At 49.6% G+C, this 26,092-nt stretch overlaps 1 protein-coding gene across 1 annotated transcript in view; it reads right to left on the bottom strand.

Moving 5' to 3' along the window:
- Dnah10 (dynein axonemal heavy chain 10) overlaps window positions 1–26,075 on the bottom strand; it is a 122,832-nt gene extending 96,757 nt beyond the window's left edge. The window contains exons 1-12 of the mRNA XM_078039348.1: window positions 25,507–26,075; window positions 22,610–22,681; window positions 20,448–20,530; window positions 19,360–19,468; window positions 18,409–18,524; window positions 12,242–12,452; window positions 9,555–9,712; window positions 8,633–8,863; window positions 7,140–7,330; window positions 5,278–5,476; window positions 2,607–2,801; window positions 780–950 (exon numbers count right to left, since the gene is read on the bottom strand). Coding sequence (XP_077895474.1) covers window positions 780–950; window positions 2,607–2,801; window positions 5,278–5,476; window positions 7,140–7,330; window positions 8,633–8,863; window positions 9,555–9,712; window positions 12,242–12,452; window positions 18,409–18,524; window positions 19,360–19,468; window positions 20,448–20,530; window positions 22,610–22,681; window positions 25,507–25,720 — 1,950 coding nt within the window. The 5' untranslated portion in view covers window positions 25,721–26,075. The remainder of the gene's footprint in view (window positions 1–779; window positions 951–2,606; window positions 2,802–5,277; window positions 5,477–7,139; window positions 7,331–8,632; window positions 8,864–9,554; window positions 9,713–12,241; window positions 12,453–18,408; window positions 18,525–19,359; window positions 19,469–20,447; window positions 20,531–22,609; window positions 22,682–25,506) is intronic.
- Between the last annotated feature and the right edge of the window lie 17 nt (window positions 26,076–26,092).

Raw genomic sequence — 26,092 nt, 5'->3', positions numbered from 1 at the left:
GATCTGCCAGAGCAGCAGCAGGACTAACACCAGAGGGGTCCGCTTGGGCCTTTCCTTCCACGTCCCTCATTGGCCTAACCATTTCCCGTGTTCTCAGCTTATCTTGTGATTATTCACTTGTGTGTGCATGTGTGTTTCTCCCACTAGAAACTGATTTCTTTTTGTTGTTGTTCTTTTTTGTGAGGGTGGGTACCAGGGGTTGAATTCAGAGGCACTCAACCACTGAGCCACGTCCCCAGGCCTATTTTTATTTAGAGACAAGGTCTCAATGAATTGCTTAGGGCCTTGCCATTGCTAATGCTGGCTTTGAACTCACAATCCTAGTGCCTCAGCCTCCCAGGCCACCGGGATTACAGGCATGCACCACCCCGCCCCGCTAGAAACTGATTTCTTTAATGGCAGTTTCTGCGTTTCACTCATCCATCTCTGTGCTAATGTCATCACTTGGAACACTGAGCACTGGATGACTTTTTCTGAATTAACTGTCAGTATGTGGACAGTCCCTGGACGAGGTTAGCCACCACCACTATCATCATTACGATTATTTCTGACTCCTCAGGCCTGCCCTAATGTGAGGGAGACAATATTGTGCTTGATAAATGCTTATTTAATTTCTTCACCAAGTAAACAAAACCGTGCTGTTGGGGGTCACCCCCATCATGTGACATGCTCCTGGGGAAAACTCTGCGGTTCCCTGGCATTTACATAGGAAAGGGCCATTCAGTCCATTTGGCCATGTGGATTTTTATTGCCACAAGAGCTATGGATTTTCCAGTTACCTCTTTACAATATTGGGCGAGAATGTCATTAAATTTCATCATCATCTGCCGATTCACAGCCTCTCGCGAACGAATATGCTTAAATTTTAAGAGCATGTCAAAGGCCGCTTCGGCGGATCGAAGTGTCTTAAAAGATTCATCAATGAAATTTTTTGCTTCTTTCTCAATAATCTGGAATTAAAAAAAAATCATAAAGCAGCCCTCATGTCCCTGTAACTATTCTGCAAAAACAAAGTGGCAAGAAACAAGAAAAAAAAAATCCATGGCGGGGGACAGATTTCTACTGCACTTCCATGGGAGCTGGCACAGCTAGAAACAGCAGCTAGTTGCAGGGATTTTCTGCTCTCTCTCACCATCCAATTCAAAACAAGGGGGGAGAGAAGATTTACAAGAAATAAATCATATTTTTAAAACACATGGAAAAGAGCCAGGTGTGAAGGCACACACCTATAATTCCAGTTGCTTGGGAGGCTGAGGCAGGAGGATAGTGAGTTCAAAGCCAGCCTCAGCAACTTAGTGAGGCTCTGAGCAACTCAGGGAGACCCTGTCTCTAAATAAAATATAAAAAGGGCTGGAGGCGTGGCTCAGTGGTTAAACACCCCTGGTACCAAAATCCCCAGTACAAAACAAAACAAAACCAAAATAAACAAACAAAAAACCATGGGAGGGGACAAGAATGGGAGAGAATTGGCAGATTTTTTTTGCTGCACAGGAACTTTAGGAAAGCCAAGAGTTATAATCTCGTGTATCCACGGGGGAGCAGGTGAGCACTGGTTTGCTCCAGAAAGAAAAAGAAACCTCTAGGAGGCTGAGCATTTGGAGACACCAGGCTGGGGGTTGGGGTAAAGGCCCTGGGGCAAACGCAGCTCCCTCCTGTCTCTGCACAGCCAGGCTGGTATGAGCTGCCACCCTCCCATCTGCACCCGCTTCGATAAGAGTGGAGGTTAGTTCTAAAAAATTTCAAGCAGAATGATGCCGGAAGCCAGAAATCAGTGACAGACGTCTTCAAATTTCCGAAGTGATTTTTCACTTTGAATTCCATACCTCTCACCTCGGAGTTCACTCGTACCAGACTCAAAAATATATACGTCCCGTGAGACCTGTCTGAAGAAGCTACTCAGAAATGGGCTCCAGAAAAACAAAGGAGTCAACAAGGGGAGACATGAGATCCAGGAATCTGAGGACCCTGAAGAGAGTCCCCATGTGGGGGGCGGTGACACCTGTCCCACCTCGATTCCCAGGCAGGGGGGGTCTGTGCCATATGGAGCAAGCCCTGATCACATCCAGCTGCATGTGAACTTGGTCTGCCTGGGGAGTGGTGCGGGGACAGCTGAGGAATGTCCACCTCGCCTCACATCTTACTCTGTATTGTTTCTAGGTTTTACTAATAAGCAGGTATTATTTTTCGTGGTTTAAAAACAAAGCAAAGGCCTGGGAATGTGGCTCAAGCGGTAGCGCGCTCGCCTGGCATGTGTGCGGCCCGGGTTCGATCCTCAGCACCACATACCAACAAAGATGTTGTGTCCGCCGAAAACTAAAAAATGAATATTAAAAAAAATTCTCTCTCTCTTTAAAAAAAATAAAGGTATTGTGTCCACCCACAACTGAAAAATAAATATTAAAAAAAAAAAAGCAAAGAGGGGCTGGGGCCCTGGGTTTGATCCCCGGGACCACATAAAAATAAACAACATAAAGGTATCGTGTCCACCTACAACTAAAAATATCTAAAGAAAAAAAAAAACTAAGTGTCACTAAACAACCCAACAAATTTAACATGGGGACAGCACGGTGACTGCTTCCCAGGTCACAGACAGGTGTGTGACTTGCCAGGACTTCGATCTTGAAGTCGTCCATCACGAATTTCCAGTACTGGGCGGACTTGTTGCTGAAGGGGTCGAAGGTGAGGTTTTCCATGGGGGTGACCAGGCTGTCCACTCTGCACAGGACGTCGTCGATACGCTTGGGGTCCCCTGTCACAGCCTTCAGTTCTGGACCAAATATATTGTAGAATTCCTCCATAACCTGCCAGACAACAGAAAAGGAGGCTCTGCGTTTTTGTTTTCTCGTGAATATTCCAACTACAAACGGAGAGCACATATACATTTACCTGAGCACAAGAATCCCGTCACACAGGCGACCACCACCCACGGAGACCTTTGGAACTATGCCATTGCACTAGGACCACACCTGGACACCGACCTCTGCTCATGTGTCTGCACATTCTCCCCTGCCACCCCCCACCCTTCCAGGGCTGCTCCTGCTTGCAGCCAGATGCCCATTGTCATTTTCCCTTCCTTCCTGCCTCAGGGACTTTGCACTCACCACTCAAAGGGCCTCATAGTTCCTGCTTAGTCCTGAATGTCTCTTTCTTGTGTCCAGCACTCATAGACCCGCTCAGATCCTAGCCATGCTTCCAGAGCACCCTCCACTGCTTCTTGTGGCCTTTCAGCTGTAGCTGTGTGTATGTGATTGTCACACCTGCTGTCCTTTTCTTCCACTAGTTGGACACTCCATGAAGCTAAGGACTAGGGAAGTGTTCCAGGGCTGGCGTCCCAGGCCCTTGCCCTGGATAGGTGCACAGGCCCTCCCTCAGGTGTGGCCTGGGCCGGGTTGAAGGCTCTGCTGTCATCATCACAAAATTAATGACTTTTTCTGTGAACTTGTTTATGTCAACACAGTTCGTGGAACTGTGGTGCACAGGTGAACAGAACCTGCCTGTCTGTTGTCCTTGCCACCACCTGCCCCTACCCCATGCACCACACAGAGCACTTCGATGCCCCCATGAGCAGGGGCTTCCAGTGGACTCCTGAGACTCAAAGCCAGCTGAGGCAAGTGCGTGGCATCTACAGTGAGTAAGCAGGGGCAGAGTAAGCAAGGGCATCTGCCGTCCAAACCAGGGCTTGCAGCCAGGCACCATGGTGCACACCTATAATCCCAGAGACTCGGAGGCTGAGGCAGGAGGATCAGGAGTTCAAAGCCAGCCTCAGCAATGGTGAGGCGCTAAGTAACTCAGTGAGACCCTGTCTCTAAATAAAACATAAAATAGGGCTGGGGATATGGTTAAGTGTCCCTGAATTCAATCCCTGGTAGCCACCCACCTCACCCCCCCAAAAAAAAAACAGAGCTTGCTTCAGATGCAGTAAGGAGGCAAAGAAATGCTCGAGGCCAAGGCACCCTGCCACCTCCTTCCCTGCTCCTGCTGCCTCCTGTTCCAGCAGGAGGGACAATGATATCCATAAGGCAAAGGCAGGATGACCCTGAGTTCCTGTTCCCTCCCAGCTCCTCAGTGAGGTGTGACTCTCCCCTAGTGAGACCGAAGCTGTCAGCTGGCTACATGGAGAGCTGCCACTGTCACAGAGCAACAGAACAGGAATGCGACACACCAATAGGAGCAGCCGGGGGCTGCCTTTGAAGCTGCTCTTGAACCACTGAGATGCCAGCAGCATCAAGGCCTGGTCTGTCTTCACTTTTTTTTGTTTTTTTTTGTACCAGGGATTGAACTCAGGGGCACTCCACCACTAAGCCCCATCCCCAGCCCTATTCTGTAGTTTATTTAGAGACAGGGTCTCACTGAGTTGCTTAGCCCCTCGCTGTTGCTGAGGCTGGCTTTGAACTTGAGATCCTCCTGCCTCGGCCTCCCTAGCCGCTGGGATTACAGGTGTGCACCACTGCACCGGCCCTTCACTCTGTTTTTTTATTTTCATTTATTTATTTTTTTGACCCTCCTACTATCTTGGCAAACTTCAAATCCATGGCCAGGATAGAGGCACGGGAAGAAAAAAAGCTTCCTGACATCTTCATTCTTTTTAAGGCCTTATTTCCTGCTTTTTTAAAAGTTCACTTGTTTACATGCGGTGCTGAGAATCCAACCCAGGGCCTCGCACATGCTAGGCGAGCGCTCTGCCCCTGAGCCCAGCCCCGGCCCCTTATTTCCTACTTTTTGAACAAGAGGCCTCGCGCTTCCTTTCTGCCCTGGCCGCTGCCATGGTGGGGTCCACCCTAGTGTTTGCTCGCCCCTGCACCGTGCCTGCCCGCGGGGCGCTCTCCCTACATGTTTAGGATGAGGGCCGGCAGGCCTTCCCTGTGCCCACTCACTCATCAGACACTAAGCACTCCCTCCATCCCCCCAACAGCTCCCACGGACAGGTAGACCCCATCCCCGGCAGACAGAGGCAGTGGCAGCAGCAGGCCAGAGGATGAGGCATCAAGACAGAGAAGAGGGCAGCCCAGGAGCTCCAGCATTAAGAGAGGAGAGGGGAGGACCCTGCAGAAAATGAGCAGCCAAGGGGACCGTGGGAGAACAAAGTGCAAGGGCAGAGGGACGTCACCGAAGACCACCAGCATGCAATGGCACCTTGTGGCACCTTCTAGAACATTCTATGTGTTCTCCTCTCAGGCCTTTCAGACCTCCAGCTTCTAAGCACTGCTGGAAGAACAAACTGCTTTCCCTCCTGCGGGTTCTCTGGTCACATTTGGTTCTCACGTCACCCCCACACACCTGCAAAACGTCATAGAGGTCCTGGCAGATGGAGGCCATGTAATCCGTCTTCTCAAATAGCCGCTTCCGGTCAAACTCCCACCGGGCCTCTCTGCCGGAGGCCTCGATCTTGGCGCGGGTGTCAAAGTAGGCCTTCTTCCACATCTTGAGGGTGTTCTTGGCCTCCAGGGTTTTGTGTTGGGCGATGGTTCGGTTCTCCCTGTAGAGCGAGGGAACAAGGGGGCCCGTAAGGGGCCTGGGCCAGCTCTGAGGCCCCTGACCCACTGCTGCAGCCTCTCCAAATATCACAGGAAAGAAGTCCAGGCAAAGAAACAGGCACGGCCTGCATCCCAGGGCCAGGCATCTCCCGCTGTGACCTGAAGTGTTGCCCTCTATCCCCGACCCCCTCCCTCCAGCTGCACTGCAGTTCCCCAGGGTGGGGAGGGAACCCCAGTCAGGGCTCAGCCGGCCTCATAGCCACAGCCACTGTGCCACACTGCCCGGCGGGTCTGCCTGGGCTCACAGAGGAGTGAGGAGCCTCCATTGCCAGCACAGCGGTCAGTAGTGGGATCTAAGATGGCACTGCCACAATTTGGGGACCTATTTCATCCACACAGATCTTTCTTTAAGAAAGCAAAATAAGGGCTAGATGTGGTGGCGCCCGCCTATAATCCCAGGAGCTCAGGAGGCTGAAGCAGGAGGATCACAAGTTCAAAGCCAGCCTCAGCAACTTGGGGCCCAAGTAACTCAGCAAGACCCTGTCTCAAAGTAAAAAATAGATATTAAAAGCTGGTGGTGTGTGTGGGGGACATTGGATGTGGACCTATGCTTAAGTGCCCCTGGATCAATCCCTGGTACAAAAAAAAAAAAAAAAGGAAAGAAAGTAAAACAAGGGGGCCTGGCAGTGTGGTCAGTGCCAGAGCGTGGGCTTGGCACACACGAGCCCCTGGGCACCATCCCCAGCACCAAAAATAATGAAAGAAAAGGAAAAATCGTCTCCATTTCCTTCAACATCCTCCGTCATCCCTCAGCATCCTAAAGGCTGCCCACCTGAGGGGACTGGGGTACAGGACCCTCTGCCTCAGTCTCTCCAAGTAGAACCAGGGAAGAAAGCCCCAGCCAAGACAAAAGTTTATGTATAGATAAGATTATATGGGGCTGGGGATGTGGCTCAAGCGGTAGCGCGCTCGCCTGGCATGCGTGCGGCCCGGGTTCGATCCTCAGCACCACATACCAACAAAGATGTTGTGTCCACCGAGAACTAAAAAATAAATATTAAAATTCTCCCTCTCTCTCTCTCTCTCTCTCTCTCTCTCCTCTCTCTCACTCTATCTTTAAAAAAAAAAAAGATTATATAATTAAATATCAAAATATAATTATATGACATGTGCAATCATATAGAATATTCCATCAAGTGAATGATATGTGTGTATGTGTATGTATGTATGTATGTATGTATGTATATATGTATTTTAGGCAACGGAACATGATCCATAAAAAGGCATAAAGCACTGACATATCTGCAGCCCAGATGAGCCTTGAGAGCATACTACTAAGTGAAAGAAGTCTGACCCAAAAGGCCATGTACTGCCCCAGGCCAAGGGCATCTGGGTCAGCTGTGACTGCTCCAAGTTCCCAGATTTCTCTGGGGAATAAAAAGGCAAATATTCTGACACGACCGTGATCACCGTCACGCAGTCCTGTGGATACACCAGGAGCTGCAGCCCCACGAGGCCCTCTTAAGTTCCCAGCACAGCACCTCAGGGCCACCTCTTACTTGAACAGGGTGCGAAGGTTGACCACCCGGCACACCCTGTCGGCGATTTCCCAGGCCACGAGGCCCTCTTAAGTTCCCAGCACAGCACCTCAGGGCCACCTCTTACTTGAACAGGGTGCGAAGGTTGACCACCCGGCACACCCTGTCGGCGATTTCCCAGGCCACGCGCTCCATGAGCGGGATCATCCTCTCGTCCTTGTTGAAGTGCCGGGAGATGATCCACACCATACGCAGGGCGCTCATCATGGAGGGGATGGTGTCCAGCACCACCTGGAAGCTGGCCCCGTGTGTGATGTTCTGTCAAGGGGACGTGCAGGAGAGAGAGAAGGGCGCGAGATGAGCCTGGTGGCTCCAGAGGCTGTGTGTGCAAGAAGCGTCCTCTCCTAATGCAAACTGGACGCGCTCTGATGCAGAAAGCTCAATGAGGTTCATGAATGAAGTAAATAAAGCAGATTGCAGAGGTGTAAGGAAGCATGCACCTAATCATCCTTCCCCTAAACCTGTGGCTGCTCAAGTCCCTTCACACACGGCTTGGCGTATGCACATCCCTGCTCACCTCCTCCAGAGGGCTGAAGTCTCCTCCAGATCCCAGGCAATGCCTAACACGTGGAAATGCTGTGAACAGTTGCTCTGTGTGTGTGTGTGTGTGTGTGTGTGTGTGTTGTTGTTGTTGTTGTTCCAGGAATAATGACAAGGAAAAAGCCTGCTCACGTTCAGAACAGATGCAGCTTTTCCCCAGACACCTTCCACCCACAGTCAGCTGACTCCGAAGGCGCAGAGTCCCGGACAGGTAGATACACATGCGGTAAGCATGGGGCATGTCCATCTCGCGCCACATGCTGTTTTTTCCAGAGACAGCAGGGTGGCCCCTCAGTCCTGCCCCGCCTGTCCTCGGCCTGCTCCATCCAGGGGGCATGCACTCCTCTCCACCCCTGGACCCTGGGAAGGCTCTGCATGTGGAATACAGGCTGCAGAATGCTCAGGGGGCCTGCTCCCTGCCCCTTGGAAGCTGGGTACCACGGAGAAGCGTGGACACTCTATTCCCCTGAAGCATAAGTGTAAGCCCCCACGCAAAGAGAGAGAAGCCAAGGGGCACCCAGACCCAGACAAGGAGGCAGAAAGGCAGAGAGGAGGCAGAGAGGCCATCCCGCCTGCCACAGGGGCCAAGATGAACCCCTAGCAGAGGTCTCCCAGGACTGCCAGGCCACAGCACAGGGAGACAGCCCAGTGGCTGTTACGAAAGTTAGCAGGGGTTGTGGCTCAAGCAGTAGCGCGCTCCCATGGAATGCGTGTGGCCCAGGTTCAATCCTCAGCACCACATACAAACAAATATATTGTGTCTGCCGAAAAAAAAAAACAAAAACTAAAAATAAATATTAAAATTCTCTCTCTCTTTAAAAAAAAAGGAAAGAAAGCAAGCAAGTCCAAGTTAGTGATTGACAGACATGGGTTTCAGTTCACAGACCACAGCTGGGCACCCAGCGCCGTTTGGATTTAACGCCTATGGACATCCCCTTGGAAGTTCATGTTCCATAAGGAATTTTACATGTGACAACCTCCTCCCAGAGCCGACTGGGCGAGGCGCCGCACAGGACGAACCTTGAAGTGACGCTCCACGGTGGAGAGAAAGCGCACGTTGTCCGAGGCCTCGATGTGGTACTTGAACAGCTCCGCCAAGACTGGCTGCAGGTTGGCCACCAGCAGGGAGTCCGACTCCCTGATCACGTCCAAGACTTTTTTGACTGTCGGAAGCTTTGTTTGCTCATAGAGGGCACTTAAGGTGGCGTTTCTTTCCCGCCAGAACTCAATTTCGGCCAGAGGGCCATTACCCTGCGAGGGGACAGGGACATCAACACACACTCTCATTGTTAACCCAGGGTGTTTATCAGCTTCTCCAGTGTCCATCCTCTCATCCCAACTGCTCAGCACAGGCAGACCCCGTGCAGGGTCTCAGGGGCGGGCTCAGGAGCTAGGATGGTCCAATCAGAATCTCAGGACTCCAGGTGGTAATGCCAGGTAGAGGCTTCCTCTGGGCGAGGCCATCTTCCAGACACGGCTGAAAGCTGCACTATGGAGAAGCCTCACCCCCAGGAAGGAGGTTGGAACCAAGAGATTCTCAGTTGAGTTGGGGTTCCTGTTTTGAGCAGCCCATATAATACTTGCTGCTACACAGAATTATCTTTCCAGTCTAGGAATTATGAGGTAGCTCACTAACAACAAAAAGCCCAGGAATGATATCTTGGGTGTGTTTGCTTTGATCTTTTATTTATTATTAGTGTGTGTGTGTGTGTGTGTGTGTGTGTGTGTGTGTGTGTGTATTTTTTGGGGGGGACAGTGTTAGGGATGGAGCCCAGGGTCTCACACATTCTAGGCATACATTGACCTTTTAAGGAAGTTACAAAACAGTAAAAAAAAAAAAAAAAAAAATAGGCAAACTCACGAAGATCCCAGACTTCCGGCTCCTTCTTGGGGCAGAAAGCCTCACTTGTTATCAAGGATCTTTGAAAGCCCTGCCAATCACCTGGGGTGTCTTCTTCAGCTGGCCCTCGACAGCTGCAGATATCTGATTCAACCAGTTTATCACACACTGCTCCAAGGTTTCCACGGTGTCTGGGTCAGCCGCCAGGTTAGACACCTCGCCCTCTAAACTGATGCTTGGCATTTCCAATTTGATCTCACCTAGAAAAATGAAAGTGTTTAGTCGGTCACTAGTTTAGGAAAATTGGTTCCAAACAATAACATTGAGTTAGTCAGCTGGTTCTTCTCTCCATATAGCAGTACAAGGTCTAACATCTTAGCTCTGTTCCAAATCTGTCTCTATCTCATTTTCCTTTACTAGAATATTAATTAAAACACTTTAGATGTCTGTTCCAGGGGTTAAGTTCAAGCAGAATGACTTAGCTGCAAAGATATTTCTGAATTTACAATTTAATGAATTCAGTTTTTAAAAATGGGTCATAAAATCAGAGTTCAGTAGATATTTAAGAAAACCCCTATAATAGTATAAAGATAAACCAGAAAAAATGACCTCACAGGAAATTGAGATGGAGCACATGCCTGTAATCCCAGAAACTTGGGAGGCTGAAGCAAGAGGATTAAAAGTTGGAGGCCAGCCTGGGCAACTTAGTAAGACCCAGCCTCAAAGTAAAATGAAAAGGGCTGGAGATGGTTCATGGTAAAAATGCCCTGGGTTCAATCCCAAGTACTCAAAAGAAAAAAAGAAGAGAAAGGAAAAGAAAATGGAGATAAGGTGAAGAAAAGAAGAAAAAAATTAATCCCAACTATTTGTCTCAGAGATTTGAGACAATATGGCATCCTTCAAACAAGAAGAGAATGCTATGAAAAAGGTACAATCACTACTTAAGGATGTACTCCTGTATACTGAGACAGCAAAACCCAGCTAAGAAAAAAGGCCTAGGATTCTAGAAGCAATATCAAAAAGACAGCTATGAAACATGCTAAGATAGCAAGGAGCCCACATTACATCAAGACCCTGGAAAGGAATACATTCAGTGAAAAGAGGGCCCTCTCACATGCAGGGAATTTTGTAAAAACAAAGAGGCCTTTGTACAACATTTTAAGAAAAGCAAGGTAAATGGGAACAGAAAAGGTGTACAAGAGAAGTAAAACTTTCAAAATATGTTACTCTGTTCTACAGTATACAACATTCCTATAGCTGTAATAATGTACATGCTGTTTACCAATCAATAATAAAAAGGAATGCAACTATAACAGAAGGAAGACAGTAAACTAGCAGTATGGAATGAGGGAACAAATGGCAAGAAATTATACATAATGTCTACAATTAAAAAGAAACAGCAGGAAAAAAAACAAACAAACAAACAGCAGAGCCAGGAGTGGTGGCACACTCCTGGAATCCCAGAGAGGCAGGAGGCTGAGGCGGGAGGATCATAAACTAAGGCCAGCCTCAACAACTTAGTGAGACCCTGACTCAAAATAAAAACTAAAAAGGGCTAGGGATGTGGCTCAGTGGTAAAGTGCCCCTGGGTGTCCTGGAGCGGTGATTTGAATCACGGTCTTTGACTCCTCCAGCAGGAGCTGTGCCTGCACTGGGGGACTTCCTGTGCAAAGGTGCAGGTCAAGACTGCCCAGTTGCCATGGTGACACCCTGCTTAAAGGAGGTTCTGTGCATGGCACAAGACTATCAGTCTTAACCCTGAGTTCAGACACCACTGCCAGGGGTAGAGAATCAGGAGCGTAAGTTGATAATTATAATTGTCTACATTCTCTGAAGAAACTTTCCCATGGAAAACCCTTTTTATCATCATGCCTACGTGATACACATCTGAGCTGGCTCTGGGCCACCAGTCTCTGTTGGGGAATGGCGTCCCACCTGCTCTCAGTTTTTCCTCTGCGTGCATCTGTTTGCCTTTTCTAATCCCCTCTTGCCCCTCACCAGCTTCTAACGGCCGTGCAGGTGGTGGCACCTGGGGTTCAATCCCCGCCACTATAGAAATTTTTAAAAGTCTGGATCTCTCCACAAGGGTCTCTCCCTTTTCCGTTTCCAGCAGGAGAAATTCCCATGGGGTAGGGATGTTAAATTCTACTTTAAAGGAAGAAAAGAGTTTATTTCTTGAGAATAACCACCCCCTTTACAGGCCTTCCCAACCTTCGAACTCCCATGTGCTGTGTGGCATTATGTCTAACTTTGGGCCATTTCTCCCTCATTGCCCACTGCCAGCTCGCTCGCTTCCTTCCTAGCCCTGCTGGTAAACATTCTGTTATCTATTCATGGTTGGACCCTAAAACTACAGCCACCAAGAGAGACCTCACTAAGGCAGCCTCCCAGCCTCCCAACTCTGTCCTCCCCACACACATCATCACCTCCTCTGCCCTGGCTGACCCAGGCCGAGGCACTCTTGGGGACCACCTGCCCTCTCCAATGGAGTGCAGAGCCACTCAGTGCAGCAGTGGTCACCAAGTGCCACCTTCAGATGAGGTGAAGTGCCACTTCCTCAGGTGGCCCCTACTGCTCCCCTTGCTAAACCCGAAAGTTCTTAATATTTTTCTGAAGCTCCTTGTTCTGGACTCAAAGATCCCTAAGGACAAGGATCGGGTCATTCCTTTCTGCATCTCATGGTGACAGGCTTGGTGTTTGCACAGCGTGTGCATGTAAGCCACAGTCACCGTCAATGAGAACAGAATAGCTCCATCCTTCTCCGCAAAAGAACAGGAAACTCAACCTACCTTCCAGCTGCTGCATTGTTCTCTGAATGCTGTTTGCAAATTTCTGAAGGTTCATTAAGAATTCGTCCCGTATGAGCTGGACGCTGTGGTACTCCACCGGCTCCCCGGGCAGGTCTATGTCGTATAAGAAAGAATCAGATGGCTTCGTAGATGAGACTCCCAGGGTCATGTCTGTCTTGTGCTGGTTGAAGGACAACGCTGGCAAAAACACCTGAGAAGCCAAGTTTGTGAACAGGTCACCGGGCGCCATTTCCAAAAACTCAGGCCTCGCGTGGACCCTGGCCTCAAAGGCTCCGCTCTATTTCAGTACAAATAGGCCAAGAGGAAAGGATCCAAACCCAGAGCGCAGTCCCAAGGAAGGAGAAACTGCCCCACACATAAGATGATCCAAGGGTAAGAAGTGTCACCAGCCTGATATGGCCACCCAGAAAACAGTCCTGTTTCTTCAGCAGCCACCAGGAAACAGAAGTCAGAGACGGAGCCCAGGAGACACTGCCAATGCACCCCCTCAGCACCATGCCAGTGTGGGTCAAGGAAATGGAGTGAGGGGACCCAGAACTGGGTCTTTGCAAAGTTTCATGGGTACTTATAATGGAATATAGTGACAAAACCATCCACCCACCCCGTAAAAAGCAACATGCCAATTGCATGTGGCTTGGTGTGGTTGGCTGGTTGGTTGGGTTTGGGTTTTGGTTTTTAGTTTCCCTTTTTTAAATTTAAAAACATTTCTGAGGGTATATGGAAGCATCCAGAATGCTTGACCTGGAAGCTTCCAGCCCATTAAGCTGACTGCATGCTCAGTGGGGCATGTGAGCAGGTCCCTCTGTGTCATTTCCTGCATGTTGGCAGCTGGATCTGTGGCCTTGATCAGAAGCCTTCATCCTCAAGCACTCAGTGGCTCAGTGCTTGACCAGCATGCGTGAGAACCTCTGTTTCCCCCCCAGTCCCACAAAAAGCAAGAACACCTACACCTAGACTATGGGTGTCTTTTCTGTTAGGAGACAAATAAATGGTCCCCTCCAACCCATTGATGCTCAAAGCCCAGGTCCATTAATCCACTGGAATAGACTTACATTCTAAATATTCTAAAATTTAAAATATTCTGCTGCCTTTCCTATCCTCTACTATCCCCCCTCCCCTCCCCTCCCCTCCCCTCTTCTCTCTCTACCCCCACTACTGCAATTCATTCCTCCCCTTTGTATTATTTTTCCCTTTCCCCTCACTTCCTCTTGTATGTAATTTTGTATAAACCCGAGGGTCTCGTTCCATTTCCATGCTATTTCCCTTCTCTCTCCCTTTCCCTCCCACCTCTCAACCCTGTTTAATGATGGTCTTCTTCTTGTGCTCTTCTTCCCTAGTCTGTTCTTAATTACTCTCCTTATATCAAAGAAGACATTTGGCATTTGTTTTTTAGGGCTTGGCTAGCTTCGCTTAGCATAATCTGCTCTAATGCCATCCATTTCCCTCCAAATTCTATGATTTTGTCATTTCTTAATGCAGAGTAATACTCCATTGTGTATAAATGCCACAATTTTTTTATCCATTCGTCTATTGAAGGGCATCTAGGTTGGTTCCACAGTCTTCCTATTGTGAATTGTGCTGCTATGAACATCGATGTAGCAGTGTCCCTGTAGCATGCTCTTTTTAGGTCTTTAGGGAATAGACCCAGAAGGGGGATAGCTGGGTCAAATGGTGGTTCCATTCCCAGCTTTCCAAGAAATCTCCATACTGCTTTCCAAATTGGCTGCACCAATTTGCAGTCCCACCAACAATGTACAAGTGTACCCTTTTCCCCACATCCTCGCCAGCACTTATTGTTGTTTGACTTCGTAATGGCTGCCAATCTTACTGGAGTGAGATGGTATCTTAGGGTGGTTTTGATTTGCATTTCTCTGACTGCTAGAGATGGTGAGCATTTTTTCATGTACTTGTTGATTGATTGTATGTCCTCCTCTGAGAAGTGTCTGTTCAAGTCCTTGGCCCATTTGTTGATGGGATTATTTGTTATCTTATTGTCTAATTTTCTGAGTTCTTTATATACTCTGGATATTAGGGCTCTATCTGAAGTGTGAGGAGTAAAGATTTGTTCCCATGATGTAGGCTCCCTATTTACCTCTCTTATTGTTTCTTTTGCTGAGAAAAAACTTTTTAGTTTGAGTAAGTCCCATTTGTTGATTCTAGACACTAGGATGGCAATATGTAAAGCAATGGAAGTGAAACTGATGTGATTCTGCAAGCTGTATAAGGGGCAATATGGGAGTGCATAACCCACTTGAATCAAAATGTGAAATATGATATATCAAGAACTATGTAATGGAGGGGTAAGACAAGATAATACAAATGGAAGAAATGATTTACAGTAGAAGGGGTAGAGAGAAAAGGGGAGGGGAGGGGAGGGGAGGGGGGATAGTAGAGAATAGGACTGACAGTAGAATACATCAGACACTAGAAAGGCAATATGTCAATCAATGGAAGGGTAACTGATGTGATACAGCAATCTGTATACGGGGTAAAGTTGGGAGTTCATAACCCGCTTGAATCAAACTGTGAAATATGATGTATTAAGAACTGTGTAAGGTTTTGAACGACCAACAATAAAAAAAAAAAAGAATACAAACAACAATAAGTGTTGGCAAGGATGTGAGGGGGGAAGGCACACTCATACATTGCTGGTGGGACTGCAAATTGGTGAAGCCAATATGAAAAACAGTATGGAGAATCCTTGGAAAACTGGAAATGGAACCATCATTTGACCCAGCTATCCCACTCCTCAGTTTATAGCCAAAAGACTTAAAAAACAGAATACTACAGTGACACAGCCACATCAATGTTTATAGCAGCCCAATTCACAATAGCTAAACTATGGAACCAACCTAGATGCCCTTCAGTAGATGAATGGATGAGGAAAATGTGGTATATATACACAATGGAATATTATTCATCATTAAAAGAGAAAAAAATCATGGCACTTGTAGGTAAATGGTTGGAGTTGGAGAATATGTGAAGTTAGCCAATTCCAAAAAAACAAATGCCAAATATTTTCTCTGATTTAAGGATGCTGATTAATAATGTGGTTGGGGCGGGGACAGGGGGGCATGGGAGGATTAGATGAATTCTATATGTGGGGAAGGGAGGGGGCATGGGAGTAGGAAAAACAGTAGAATGAGATGGACATCATTACCCTAAGTACATGTATGAAGACATGAATTGTGTGACTCTACTTTGTGTACAACCAGAGATATGAAAAATTGTGCTCTACATGTGTAATATGAATTGTAATGCATTCTGCTGTCAAATTAAACAAATAAAACAAATTAAAATTTAAGAAAAATAAAAAAAAAAAAAAAAAAAAAAAAAAAAAAAAAATAAAATATTCATATTAGATTACAAACTAGTATTGCAGTATGGTACACAATAATATATATTAAAATTCATACTCTAATAATCTAAAATTCTCTCTCCTAGATGAAACACTTACAGAGACCTCCCTCCTCTGCCTGCCATGTAAGGAAGGCCATGTAAATGCTGGGCTTCTCTCTATGTGCCTATTTTAAAATAGTATCCTGGTTCTCGGAGGTCCTCCAAAAGTGACCCATCAGGATTTTTAATATCATATGGACTCAAAGGTTTGCGCTTCAACCTGGTGCGATCGTCATCCTGTTGAGGATGATGGTTGTCCTGTCTTTGTCCAGCATGAGACTCTCAGGAGGCCCCGATGTCCTTCGCACACATCTCTAGAGTCAGAGTGGTGGACAGGACACAAGAGCACTGGACAAACAGACCCCAGGATACCCATGCACAGTACGTGGCCGGCTGGGTGCATTCAGTGGTGGTCATCCCTGGTGGCCAAAGCCCTGGGGACGCACTTTATCTTTGTACCTCTGGTTTGCTTGGGCTTTCATAATGAGTATGTATGTCTTATGTAATTTTTCAAAAAAGAATTGCATACAACAAACATCAGGGAACATGACAGAAAGCAGAGGAACCTAGCACTTGGTTGGCCACTCAACCTGCCACCTGTTGGCATTAATTGTGTCATATGTTGATCTATTCGATAATGAGAAGTTTGATTCAGAAGATGGCCAGGGGTCTTGACGTCCTGAAATCCACACTAGGAAAAACAGGAGACAGGCAAGCACCCACCGGTGGAAACGCGGCCATGCAGTCGGGAGCGTCCAGCTGGCAAGACGTGGAGAGGTGGACGTGGAGAGGCCATTCTGGCCAGTCCTCTGTGGCCATCCTCTGTGGGACCCATCCATGTGGAAGTCACCAGTGACAAGCCCACCAGCCCTCCTCACTTCAGCCGCACACAGTGCGGAGCACTCCTTCTCCAGGCTTCCGGTCACGCCTCTGGGTGTCCCTCCTCCCTCCATCCCTTCACCTATGTTCCCTCCCTTGGTTATTTCTTCTAGTCCCTGGGCTTCATGTGTCTCCATGACAACAATGCCTGTAATTTTTTGATATTTTTTTAGATGTTGATGAACCTTTATATATTTATTTATATATGATGCCGAGAATCGAACTCAGTGCCTCACACATGCCAGGCAAGCGCTCTGCCACTGAGCCCCAGCCCCAGCCCAGTAACACCTATATTTTAAAGGATCATTCTGGTTGGTTTGCGGGGAACGCAGCACACAAGGCAAAGACAGAGCAAGGAGAACTTTCAGGAGGCTACTGCTAAGTCCTAGCAAAACAGGATGTCTGTACCAACTATCCTCTTAGTCCAAACCTTCTCAGTGAGGTCTTCCAGGCCACCCTATCCAAAATGGCCAAAACCTACCTTTACCATCTACAAACTTCCTGTCCCCCCCTTGTTCCCTAGCCCCTTTTTTTCCTATCTTACTTCATTTTTTCCTCCCTAGCTCTTGTTGCTGTCTAGCACAGCATATATTTCCCATTGATCTTATTTAATATGAATCTTCCTGCTCAACCATATGCTCCTGATGCAGAGGCCATGTCTGAGCTGTTCACTGCTGCTGAATACAGTAGGTGCTCAGCACATATTGGCCAGATGGCTGCCCTGCGTTCTCCAGGAAACTTCTGACTTGGATGCCTGCTCACACTTCTACTCATATGCCTGAGATGCCTCTCGAGTGCAGTGTGTGCGAGAGAATTCTGGGGTTCCCCTCCAGATCTGTCACCCTCCCCATCTCCGCAGTGACCCCGCCAGGCCCTGGTTGCTCATGCACACCCTCGCAGTCATCCTCAATACCTCTTCCTTCAACTCCAGCTCCCTGTCATCTCCAAGTCCGCTGACTGCGTCCCCAACGTGCCCTCGATGCATCTCCCTCTCTCTCCTGATGGAGCTCTGGAACCCACCCAACCATCACCTTCCCCTGGACTCTCCCATGGCCTCTGGGGGTGGGGGCAGTCCTCCTGTCCCTTACACTCTTGCCCTGGCCTCTTGATATGTTCCCACGGTGGCCAGGGAAAACTGCAAATCCAACCGTGCCATCCCCCTCCTTCCCCTCTCTGTGGCCACGATGGCTGTCCTTCTGTCCTGACTGTGACCGTGGTGCTGGCTGCTTCCTCTGCCCAGGAGGCTCCCACACCAGACCCTCACGTGCCTGCCTCCTTCACCTGGCCCAGGTCTCAAGTCAGAGCCACTTCGTCTCCAGAACTCCCCGACACCTCCCCGGCCTTCCCCAAGAACGCCTCTCTGCTGAAACTGGCCTGTCGGTGAGCTTTCTCTTTTTTTGTGTTTGACACCAGGGATTGAACTCAGGGCACTCAACCACTGAGCCGTGTCCCCAGCCCTATTTTTACATTTTATTTAGAGACAGGGTCTCGCTGAGGTGCTTAGGGCCTTGACATTGCTGAGGCTGGCTTTGAACTCCTGATCCTCCTGCCTCAGCCTCTCGAGTCGCTGGGATTACAGGGTGCACCTCCATGCCCAGTTGCAGTGAGCTTCCTGATGCTTAAAGCAGCTCCCAACGCTGCTCTCGTCAAGGTTGCCCCCCACACCACACGGCCTGTTCCATCACAGGTCCAGGATGCGCTGCCTCAGTGGCTGTCACCATCCGGTGCTTCCCATTGTGTGTGTTCCACGTCTGTCCCCTGAGAGTGCGGGGACGTGTCCCTCGCCTTCCACAGGGGACCGCCCCTGCCTATCTGTGGGATAACAGAGGCACAATGGGGCCTTCGTCTTAGAAACGCCAGTGGCTCACCTGGCAAATGATGCCCCTCAGGAGGTGAAGGACATGGGCGTTGATGACGCCATACTCCAGCGTTTCAGGCATGATCTCCATCGCCTCCTTCATATCGCTGGCCTCAGGGATTGACTCTAAACGGAACAGAGCCAGAGGTCAGATGGCAGGAGGCAGCCACAGCTACCGTCCCCAGGTGTTCAGGAAACTCCTCCTGCTTCCCAAGGGACGCTTTAGTCACCGACTCCGACACACGCTGCTTCTCTCTGTGCTGAAGCAGATTCTGGGGCCCAGGTTGGATCTGTCACATGCGCCAACCTGGCTGAGACACTGCTCTGCCCACCTCCCCTGTGCCCAGCTATGCTTCCTCAGTCCCTGGCCAAAGTGGCTTCGGGGCATATGTGGTCACTGTCCCCCTTCTGATGAGGCTTTATTAGGCAAATATTGGCTTTGCCCACCAAAGCCTGGTCCCTGCAGTGGACAACATGAAGCGAAAGTGGCCTCTCCTCAAGGCTAGCTGAGGATGATGACTCACAGGACATAACCCTCTGTCCCCGGGCTGCAGTGTCCACCCTTTGCCAGCCACTGTGTGCCCAGTGTTCTTCGCCTGGACAGGGCGTTTTTAGAGGGACATCATGAAGGCCCTGCACATGCTGCTTTTGGGGTGACCAACAGATTTTAGTGTGAAGGCAAACTTGCAAGGAGGAGTCCATGGATCACAAGACTCAACTGTACCAGTAAAGAGTGACATTCTCGTGAAAGGTCAGAAGAGGGCTGGGGAGGCCAGCGTGCCTGAGGCCCCAGGTTCCTTCCCCAGCATGGAGGAACAGAGAGAGGAGTAACGTGCAAACAGACCCTCGAGCACGTGCGTGCACCACCACGCGCGCGCACACACACTCGTGCTCACGTGCACACATGTGCACACAGGCTTACACACACGCACACACATGCACATACATACACGAAATGTACCTTGTGTGTTTCTGAGAAAAAACAACACAGTCTGGTTCAGAAACTCCTCGGGAACCGGGGTGCAGAGCACCTGGAGATAGGTTTTCTCCACGACACGCTTCACCATCCTCTGAAACCGGGGACCAACAGTTGTCATGGCTGAGGACCACCTGCCCACCACAGAACCCCCTGCCCAGGCCGCCCGAGTGCTGCCCGGCCACACAGTTGGCAGGCGGCTGGCACTTTTGCTAACCAGCCATTGCAGGAACACCTGGGGTTGCTGCCCTAAAAAGGGTCCGACAGAGCCGTGCTCTGTCTGGCACAAGCCAGGCTGGACTTCCCTCTGAGGAAGCGCAGGCCGGGCTGAACACTCAGGCCTAGACTAAGCTCCACCCTTGGGACTTGTGCCGTGCAGGCCTCGCTTACCAGGCCTGCGCTGCCCAGACCCTACCCACTCTGAGGAAAAACAGTGTCCCTCTGAGGAAGGACAGGCCCTGACTGACTCCCAGGAGATGAGCTCTGAGCCCCTGGAACATCCTGCCTGGTGGAAGGGTCTCTGTGGACTTGGGCCCAGGGACAGGCCAGCGAGTCCAGCCATCACGGGGTTTGTGGTGGACGCCTGTGGCTGTCCACCTGGGCCCTGGGCCACATGTTGCAGTCTGGCCTCTGGAGTGGGGGTGGGGCTGGAGGCTGAGTGGGGCGGAGTGACCAAGGCCAGCCATATGGACACCCTGTGGCTATGTGACTGACACCCAGTGATATCCTGGGCACCAGGGTACCGGTGGGCCCATTGGCTTCAGGACATCTGGTGTGAGAAATGAGCACCGTCCACAGACTCCACAGGGCGAGGACAGCTGGGAGCAGGTGTCTGGCCTCTCCTGGACCCACCTTTTCCCCTCTGCTTGGCTGACTCCAGGGCTACTCCTTCTCTGTGATGAGCCATAACTATGAGTAAAACAGCTTTACCAGCCACTGTGAGTCCCTCCAGCCATTGAGTCTAGGTGGGGTCTTGGGACCCCCACGCAGGACTCTATAACCCCATCCTACAATCTGCGTCCCAGGGCACTCCCGCCTCACTGCCCTACCACGAGAACAGGAGCCATGCATACTTTGGGGGGGACATTTTCCAAATCTTCATCCTCTGTGCCGAGTGGAGTAGCCAAGGACTCGCCACTCATCAGCAAATTCTTAACTGCAAAACACAATCCAACTCGTGAGATCAATTAGTCAGAAAACTAGGTTTCCTACCACGAGACCAGCCGGCGTTTTTGTTCACAGCAGATTTCATTCAGTGGACATGTTATCAAAAAAAAAAAAAGCCACACGTGTGTGTGTGTGTGTGTGTGTGTTTTAAATATTTTTGATGTTGATGGACCTTTATTTTATTTATTTATCTTTATGTGGTGCTGAGGATGAAACCCAGCGCCTCACACATGCTAGGCAAGTGCTCTACCATTGAGCCACAATCCCATGTGTTTTATATATATATATATATATATTAGTTGTTGATGGATCTTTATTTTATTTACTTATTTATATGCAGTACTGAGAATTGAACCCAGTGCCTCCCACATGCTAGGCAAGAGTGCTACCATTGAGCCACAATCTTAGCCCCAATGTGTATGTTTTTTTAAACCAATGAATCCTCTTACAAGTTCGACTTACATTACAACTGAGGAGAGGTGTACTTCATCAGAAATCAACATGTGCACGCACATGGACCCAGCTACAGGGTCCAAGGTGTGATTCCCTGAGGCTTATACTTAAGAGAACTTTAGCCAACAGGTCAGTGGTATGCCTTTTTCTCATAATGAGACTAAAATTCAATGGGGGGGGGGGGGGAGGTGAAAAGAAAGTAGTCTAAATAAAAATAAGACCACTCTCCTGGGTCCACAGTGACCAAGGTCAGCTCAGAAACCTGGGAGTCTCAGTTCCGAGAGTTTCCAATGAGGCAGGGCCTTGCAGAGCAGGAAAGATTCTCTTGATAACCCTGATCCCACTGTGAAAGGCCCAGGATAGGGCCAGTGTGGCCTTGGAGTCAGCTCAACTTCAGGCCTCTGAATCTTGGTCCATAAAATGGAACCCTAACCTCTACTGGCCAGATTCTGGAGGCTCAGATGATAGCACAGTCCAATGCCCAGCATGCACTACACAGGCTGGCAGAGGAAACTGTCTATAAGACAGCAACGCCAACCTTATCAGGGCACTAGGAATGACCTACAATCAAAAATACAATGACTCACACCTGTAATCTCAGGGACTCAGGAGGCTGAGGCAGGAGGATCACAAGTTTGAAGCCAGCCTCAGCAACTTAGACTGTATCTCAAAATTTAAAAAAAAAAAAAAAATTATTTAAGGGCTGGGATGGTGGCTCAATGGTAGAGCGTCCCTGGGTTCAATTCCCAGTACTTATAATAATAATTAAATATTTATACACACCAGATACTCAATACATCTTAGAAAAAGTTAAAATGGTGTTTCAAGTTCTATATATTTTACCACAATAAAAATAAAAGGGGGAAATAAATTTAAATGCTGACTGGGAAATGCTGGTGATTCACAGATGGAAATGGGCTTCGCCTCCTCAGCAGCCCCGACCCGGGTCCACTAGGACTGAAGACTCTGCGCCTGCCCCTGGCCCCGGGCCCTGCGTGGCCTCGGTGGTGACTGCATCCTGGGGAAGCCCACCTTGCTGCACGCATCTTATTAAGGCCCTGGGTTTCTGAGCGAGGCCCCCTCCTCGTCTTTGGAGATCACATTTTAACAATAAATTCTCCTGAAAAAGTCAAGATGACTAAAGGAGACACCACGGAGGGCCCAAGTCCTCTCAGTCCTGTCTTCCCACGCCCCGGTGGCAGAGTGGCGGTGAAGTGGCGCGTCACACCTGGGGCGCCCGCTTTCCTTGGGCAAGCAAAGGTGATTGACAGCCCCGCCCCGGCCACGTGGCCTGCATCCGGGTTCTCAGCCTTTGCACCCGGGCGCCGGCAGGCTTCGTTGTGCAGCTGTCCTGTGCGTTTTAGGGGGTAAGGTAGCAACTCTGGCCTCTACCCGCCAGAGGCCAGGAGCAACCCACTCGCTACACCACACTCCTGACATTGCCCCACGTCCCCTAGGGGACAAAAATACGTCCCAGTCAATAACCACAGCTGTAGAGAACTGGGTCAAAGTGTGTTGCTCAAGTCACAATGTCACTGCAGCAGAAACCTCCCAAAGCCTGCCCGGGGTATAGAATGTCCTGCTGCCCCTGCTCCCTCCCTGCCCAGCACCGCACCTGGTCCCCTATCCATGGACCCACTCTCTTCTTCCTCCTCCTCATCTTCGGACAGGGCAGGCATCTCCTTGTCTTTAAAGCCACAGACATGGAAAAGGAAATACAAAACATAATTTTTTACTGCATGAAACACCTGACACCTTTGCCCTCTGTGGAGCGGAGGGACTGGGATGTGCCCACCAGGAGCCTTGTGCACATTTCAGTGCAGCAAAAAAAGTCCTGCAACTGGGGCCAGATTGGGGTTAAGGGAGGAAAGTTTGTGCTAACTCTACCAAGAGATGAGGGATTTTTTTTACTTGGTTATTTTTTACTTAGGAATGTTTCAGAGTTACCACCAGCCCCAAAGAAACACAAAACATAGAAGAGGCTCATGATTGTACAATATTATGACCATTTTTAGCAACACTGAACTGTATGCTTAAAAATGGTCACAAGGGCTGGGCACAGTGGTGAACACTTGTAACCCCAGAGGCTTGGGAGGCTGAGGCAGGAGGATCAAAGCCAGCCCCAGCAACTTAGCAAGGCCCTATCTCTAATAAAATACAAAAAGGGGCTGGGGATGTGTCTCAGTGGTTAAATGCCCCTGGGTTCAATTCCTGATACCAAAAAAGAAAAATAAAAAAGGTCACTAGAACCCAGGAAATGCATCTGCTTTTCACATATTGCAGAAAAAAAAGATTAAATTGACACAACCCAGTGTCAGTGAGACTGTTAGGAGATAGGAACCCTGTCCACAGAAGCTGGGGAGGGACAGGCAAGGCTTCTGTGCAGGGTGGTTTGGCAGGACCTATCCAAATTGCAAATGCAATTCCATTCTTGGAAATCTATGCTGCAAAAATACCCAAGGCATACAGAGGGGGTTGTTGCTGCTGCATTCTGGGTGGAATGGAACACTCTGTAAAGCCCAATGTCCTCTAATCAGGGAATGGGTAATGAAATGTCCTTCAAATCTATAACTCTAATGGCCCCTGCGGGAGTGGAAGCAGAGTGGGGCTTAGGGAACAGGAAGCTTGGTTTTCTCACTCTTCACTTTCTATTCTACACTTCTCCTGTGTGAATTTTTAAGAGACCAGGATTCTGGTGATACTGGTGTGGCTGTTTTTAAAGGTGAGCAGGTTGCCGACTGGTATGTGCAGTACAGCTGCTGACACTCACTCTCCCCCACCCTCTGCCCTCCGGAATCCATCTGTCTCCATTCGTGTCATCTTTAACTGGGAGCAGAGCAAAGCCCTGACCAGAGAGATGCAGGACGAGAGAGAAAAAGGAAGGGGTTTTGCACACTGGTCCTGCTGCAAAGTCCTCTGGACACACCAGACAAACCCTAGGAAGGATCCAATAAAATGGTTCAAGTCTCCTTGTGAATGAAGGCTTAATAAACAGAGGGTAAAGAACAATATGGCCACTGCGTTGGAGAAGAGGTCCCTCTCCCACCTCTGGCCAGAAACCAACACGAGGCAACTCTGGAACCTCAGAGATCATCAGCCTTGAGAGTCGCCAGGGGCAGAATTCTCACAATACCTAGCAAGGAGGACAGGGGGCAGAGGGACCCAGAAACAGGTCACAGATGAGAGGATTTCTGAGTGCCCTTTGGAGGGGCCAGAAATTAACAAGGGGTACCCTGTGAAGTGAGACTCAAAGCCCCTTCCACAGAGGATGGCACCTCCAGCCAGGAGTCAGCAGGTCTAAACATGCTCTAGTAGATACAACAGAAAACAGCCATTCTACCATTAACCCTCTCGGGTTGCAAGAAGTCAATGTCACACTCATTTTTCAGGGTCTTGGTGTAAATTTTTTGAAGTATCAAGGTCCCTGACATTGAGGTACATGTTTAATAGTTCCTCCTGTGAAGTGTGTCCTTGTAGCTATGGTTTCACTTGGAGATATTAAGAGCCTAAATTGGAAACCAGGTAAAACATAGTGGTCGGTTGCAAAATTCTGCCTTGGAGGAAAAAAAGACTGGACGGTTAGATGCCAAAATGTTATCAAGTGGTCATCTCTCTGAGGGCTACTAACAACTTGTTATTGTTGTTTAGTTGTGGATTTCTCCATAATAAATACATGTATTATTTTGTGCAAACAAAGAATGAATATTTAAAATAAATGAATGCCCAGTACCTTTATTTTAAAAAATAATACAAATAAAAAAGTAGTTCTGCCTGGAACTGCACCTGTAAGAGGACTTGTGTGGGATCAGGAAGTCCTATGGAGATGACTAGCACAGGAGGGGATCACTCAGGCTCACAACTGTGTTCTGTGGTCCTGTCCGAGTGTCCCAGGCACTCTGTCCTGTACCCCATCTAACTCTGCACCAGCCTCCCTGCTCTCTGATGTCCCTGGACCTATCACAGAGTGGGCTGGACCGGCTATGGGATGGGTGGTCGACTGCCATGGAGGTTCTGGATCATTGTTTCGACCTGAACACTGAACCATTAGTGTCATTTTAAAATCCCGATTTGGAAGCATTACTTCTTAGCACTTCAGGTTCAAGGAGAAGTAGAAAGGAGAGCTCATCTCACCCTGGTGAGACGGGGTCAGGATGCCCTCAGGCCCTCCCTCCTGTCCACAACCTCCTACTGGACAGCAGCTCTTCGCCAGCTCTGTGCCTGCGGGCGAGGTGCTTAGCCCTCTGAGTGCCAGTCCTCCCATCTGTCGAGCGAGGGGCAGGGATGGCAGGACCCCCACCCGACAGGATTAATGAGTTGATGGGAGCGTTTGGAGCTATGCCGGAACACAGCAAGGGCTAAATAAGGGCTCGCTGCGGCTTCTCAAGCCAGGTCAGCCTTTCCCAGCGGGCTGTAAGCCCGCGCGGACGGGGGCGGCGGTGCCCGTCCGGGTAGCCGTGCGCAGGCGCACGGCGGGGCCGCCGGTGTGACGCGCTGCGCAGGCGGGCGGCTCACCGATCTCCACCTCTACTTCCTCCGGCACCGCGGTGCGGTAGAAGAAGAGCGTGGCGGCGCCCTCCTCGTCGCTCATCTGGTTGAGGAAGTGCAGGATGACGTCCTCGGCCTCGCCATCGTCGCGGTTCAGCAGCTCCTCGAAGAGCTGGGGGTCTGTGATGCTGAAGGCCGAGTACACAAGGTCGCGCATCCACAGCACCCGCAGGTCGTCCATGGCGCTGTGCGGTGCACCCGGAGCCCAGCAAGACAGACCGAGTCAGAAGCCAGACGGGCGTCCGTGGCAACGGCGCCCCTAGCAACAGGCGCCCGGCAACGGCCGGCGCGAGGACCGCACGGCCCCACCCCAGCGCCCGGCCCGGCCCGCGCTGCTACGGTGCGCCCGCCCCTCGGTGCACGGAGTGCACGCCTCCTGGCCCAGCTAGAACAGTCCTGGTGGCGGGGTACCTGCAAGTCGAATGCCCGTTTTGTAGGTAAGAAAGCTGAGGCAAGAGACGTGTCACAGGCGAGCAAAGGGGACATCTCGGAGGTGACAGGACTCGACTCTAGGCCACCTCCACGGTGGACCCCTGGCACCAAAGGGAAAAAT

Source organism: Ictidomys tridecemlineatus, chromosome 2 (genome assembly GCF_052094955.1).
Source record: "Ictidomys tridecemlineatus isolate mIctTri1 chromosome 2, mIctTri1.hap1, whole genome shotgun sequence".
NCBI lineage: Eukaryota > Metazoa > Chordata > Mammalia > Rodentia > Sciuridae > Ictidomys > Ictidomys tridecemlineatus.
This window is presented reverse-complemented; position numbering and strand designations above follow the sequence as displayed.